General features: G+C 33.3%; 1 protein-coding gene across 1 annotated transcript; it reads right to left on the bottom strand. All coding sequences in view use genetic code 12, as the record gives it.

Moving 5' to 3' along the window:
• On the bottom strand, positions 1–960 carry NRG1 (transcriptional regulator, putative; the record flags this gene model as incomplete). The annotated part of the gene is made up of 1 exon (XM_002421551.1): positions 1–960. One exon carries the CDS (start codon positions 958–960, stop codon positions 1–3), a length of 960 nt encoding a protein of 319 aa, XP_002421596.1.
• Positions 961–4,436: the final 3,476 nt, after the last annotated feature.

The following is a 4,436-nucleotide window of genomic DNA, read 5'->3' as shown; positions in this document are numbered from 1 at the left end:
CTATACTAAGCTCTTGGTGTTGTATTTTGTTGCAACGTGTGAAGATCCCACATTCCTGTGTTGTTGTCTGTTTCGTTTATTTTTTCCATTGGTATGAGTTTTGTAATGCTGGTTACAATTATCTTGACGAGCAAAACGGGCTTCACAAGTTGGCCAAGGACATTGATGTTTTCTTTCTCCAGTATGAATACGATTATGTCTTGCCAAATGTCCTGAAGTGGTAAACGACCTCGAACACACTTTGCAAACATGTTTTCTTCTTGGGTCTTTACTTTGACTACTAGTGGTATTAGATATATTTCCAGTAGAATTTGACCGTATCTTGGCATGGTCAAAAGTAGTAGATGTAGGAGTGATTAATCCTGGTGATGGTCTGATCATAATCGGTACTCCGCCATTCTGTTGGTAAACAGGTTGTTGGTTGCGTTGGTGATATGTTGTTGGTAATGGTGGTGGTGGAATAGAGCTCACTTGGGTGGAGTGAGGATAAGGAGGTGGAGCAGCAACAGCAGAAGCAGAAGTAGCAGCATATTGATAGTTGTAGTACTGTTGATGGTAGGGTTGAGGTTGTTGTAGTGTTTGTTGCGGCTGTAAGTAGGGCGAGTGTTGTGGTAACGGAGTGGCAGCCGTTGCTATTGTTGGGGAGCTTGTTGGATATGGTGGTGGTGTTGGTAAACGATGTTGAACTGGTGGACCCATGTAATAACTATAAGGAGATGTCACTGTAGTTGGTGACGTTCCTTGTTTAGTATTGTTGGTTGCTGGCTTAAACTCATTTGGTAATGGGATGGAGGTAAGTAGTTCATTGAATGAAGGTAATGAAGTTGCTGATTTTGTTTTAGCATTACCAGGTTTGGACAAAGTACACCCACCGTCCATGATAGAAGATGTGGAGGTACTACCAGCAGTGTCAGCATTTAACAATTTATTTGTTATTGGATATGATTGTTGATAAAGCATATTTGTGATGAGTATGAGAATCTAATGAAACTAGCAAAAGAAAACTTGGATGATGATTCTAGTTGTTATTTATATAATACCTGGTTCAGATTCTGGAAGATACTTTAAACAACAAGGTTCTTTGTAAGCAATTTCTGTAATAAAAGTCTTAGTAGATAGTAGGATTATTTTTGTTATTTTTAATTCTTAGTTGTAAATAATAAGATAGGTGATAATTTTTTTCTCTAAGTTTTTTTTTTTTTTTTTTTGCAATTGAATTTATTATAATCAAAAGAAAAAAAAAAAAATTTCTCTTCAAATTAAATTATTTAGCAGCTAAAACCAAAAATATAATATCAACAAATAGTAACCTGAAAATTGAAACAAGTTATTACTAATTATTATAACAGTTCTTAATGTGTAACGTCTGTAAAATTAAGAAGAAAGTGAAGACGGGGTTGAATACGATAATAATAATATTAACAATCCCTAATTGTTGTAAGTTTGAAGTGGATGATATAATATAGATATTAGAAAAAAGGAAAAAGGAAAAATCAAGTAGTTTAAAATTTGGCTGAAAAAAAAACAGAGGGAAATCTTCATATCTTTATACCTTTGGATCCACCACTAGTTAGATAGATGTACATGGAGATTTATATAGAATATGTGTAATAAAGGGAAAACCCAAGTATAGTGGAAACTTACTTGAAATTCAGTTAAATTACACAAATATCGACAGGATAAAAAGAAATCACGATTTTCTTTCATTCTTTAAGTTTCTATTGTTTGATCAAATAAAAGTCACACAAATCCAAACAAACCAGAAAAACCAAGAAGGCAATTTTATTATTTGATGGGATTAACAACTTGTGCTTTTTGTGATTCAAATAAACTAAATACTAACAAGAAAATGCAACAAACAATAATCAATGCAAAACTCAGAATTATACAAAAGTGTAACAAAAAAAGCAATTAATTTATCATACATATATATATGTAGGTGGACTAATGCATGGTTATGTGCCAAATGAAAGTGCGAGCTTAATTTTTGTAGCTCTTGCAGATTATTTTTCGCATGTTGTTAGTTACATTCACAAGGTTTTTTTTTTTTTTTAGAACCAAATACCTAATAGAAGTTAAATATGTTGTAGTTGGAGGGTTGTGTTTGGTAGCTGTAATAACGGTGGCTTTTGAGAGAAACAAGGCAGATTGTCCTCTCTTGTCTATAATCGAATAAGCTCGTTTCTCTAGGCTGTTATTCAAGAGTAATCTAGTTGCAAGATGTCCCGATAAGCTTGTACCATTAGTGGTGCAATTCTTGAATTTCCTTAACAATAATGGAATATGATATCGCTAGGTCTTCCCTAGAGATATTATCCCGCTCTTCCATTTTTGTTGAAATAAAGTGTACGCATAACTAACTAAAACAACACTACATTTCATGAATACAATGTGACAACTTTTTTGGGAGACAATCTTGTATTGTTTTTTCTATTTCTTGGTTTTCAATTGTAAGATCTTTTTTTTTTTTTTTTTTTTTTTTTGCATGCATTATCTGGTTTGTATCAATGCTCTCATTATAAAATACTACTATGGTAATTACAATTGTTTAAGTTATAATTCTGGTTGTTCTAAATAGAAGGGGAAGCAAGGTTATTGATACGAACAGTAATGACTACAAAGAAGTGGTCGTGGGTTATGTGAACACAAATTTTTCTTTTTATGCACAAATAACATTAATAGATACCACCTATCAATTGTTCTAACTTGTAAACGTATTATACATTTCTTTCCGCTAACTTTGATCTAAATATACTTATAAAGAAACAGAAGTAGCACCTGGAAAAGAAAACGTTTGATTTTGTTGATCATACTATGTACAGCATTTCCATTGGGGTTATATACAGGCATGCGAGTTTTTGTGTACGACAAAGCTACCAGAATATCTCAAGATGCAATTTGCTGCCCTCATAAGATTAACCTGTCTTAACTGGATTTGTGTTACCAAAGTGAGTGGGAATATTGAAAATAACTCAACAAAGTTAATATTCACTGCCAGACACGTTTGTGTTGTGCAATTGTCTTTCAGCGAATTACAATTGAAGTAGGAGATGAATATTCGTATGGTGCAGCTGAAGAAATCTTCCCTCGAAGCAAACTGAACATCATCGAACAAAAAAAAAAAAAAAAAACCTAGCACAGGAAGAGGTTGTTCCCATTGCACCCTCTTCCCTGTTCCCTTTCAAGTTTCATTTTCTTAGTAAAAGAAAAAAAAAAGAATCCCTCCGGACCATCTCTACCTCCCTTTCATTGGATCCCTCGTTCCCTATATTTACAATATTATCTGATACTATCAGCTTTTTTTTTTTTTTTTTTTGATAAAAAGAAAATAAACAAACGTACTAATTCTTTGTTTGAAGCATAAACTCTCAGTTGCTAGCCCCCTAATATCAACAATACCGTGCGTCAGATGTTAACCTCAACAACATCTCCTTTAACAACCATCACATCCCCTAAAAAGAAACCTGTATATAATACAAGCCATTATTATTGCGTAGTAACCTTGACACGACTTTTCTTTGTGTGCACCTCTTATGACATGATACTTTTTCTAGATTATAAAGATTGCCAAAGATTGTGGCATATCTATTGTTATTAAGAGTTTGTGAATAAACGCCCTAGCTTGCTGTAAAATGTACACTATTACTTGCCTTATATTCAGTTTCAGTGAAAGAGGACAGAAGTTTGTGTTGTCAAGGAATTCCTGTACTTTTCATTCATTAGAAATAATAAACAAGACAGACGTGGGGGGAGCTATCAAACATTGTTAACAGCAACAATAGTAGCAGCAATTTGAAAATGTTAATGAATGTGTTTCACCAGTAGTTTGGCAGAAAAAATACTCAAGAAGTAAGTATTTAACTAAATACGAACGATGGCGTGCTTTTTTTAAAGAAAAAAGCCAAGCAATTGGGGTCTCTATCTAATTTGTTTATTCTTTACGAGATCAACAGATATTGGGTTGCTCGGATTTTGGAACAACAGTTGTTGCTTATGTAGATTGCACCAAAATCAATTTTTTAGTTCCTGTGTAACTAAAAATGCGACCTAAACTCCAAATTAATTAACTAAATCTCTACTCAACAAGCAAAACTAAAACCAGATCTCTATTTTTTTTTTTGGAGGCGTTGAGTTAATGACATCTGGTCTCCTGGTTGCTTAGCAGATGTTACGTTTTTTTTTTTTTTTTCTTCTTCTTCTTTTTCGGAGTCATGGACCCGCCTTGTTTTTGCCTTTATAGAAGCTACTGGTCGTATGAGTTTAAATTCTTAAAACGTTTGATACTTCTAGTATACTTAGCCATGGCAAATTAATTTTAGTTTTAGTGGATACAGGTGAGACATTAACAATGCAACTCTACAACATCTTTAATTTTACAATTGTCATTTTTGCCACTCAGAAACAAGTTTTTGCGTTTTTTTTCTCCAAATCAAAGT

Source organism: Candida dubliniensis, chromosome 7, assembly GCF_000026945.1.
Source record: "Candida dubliniensis CD36 chromosome 7, complete sequence".
In the NCBI taxonomy this organism is placed as follows: domain Eukaryota; kingdom Fungi; phylum Ascomycota; class Pichiomycetes; order Serinales; family Debaryomycetaceae; genus Candida; species Candida dubliniensis.
The sequence above is the reverse complement of the archived record's forward strand: the minus strand, read 5'-3'. Positions and strand labels throughout refer to the sequence as shown.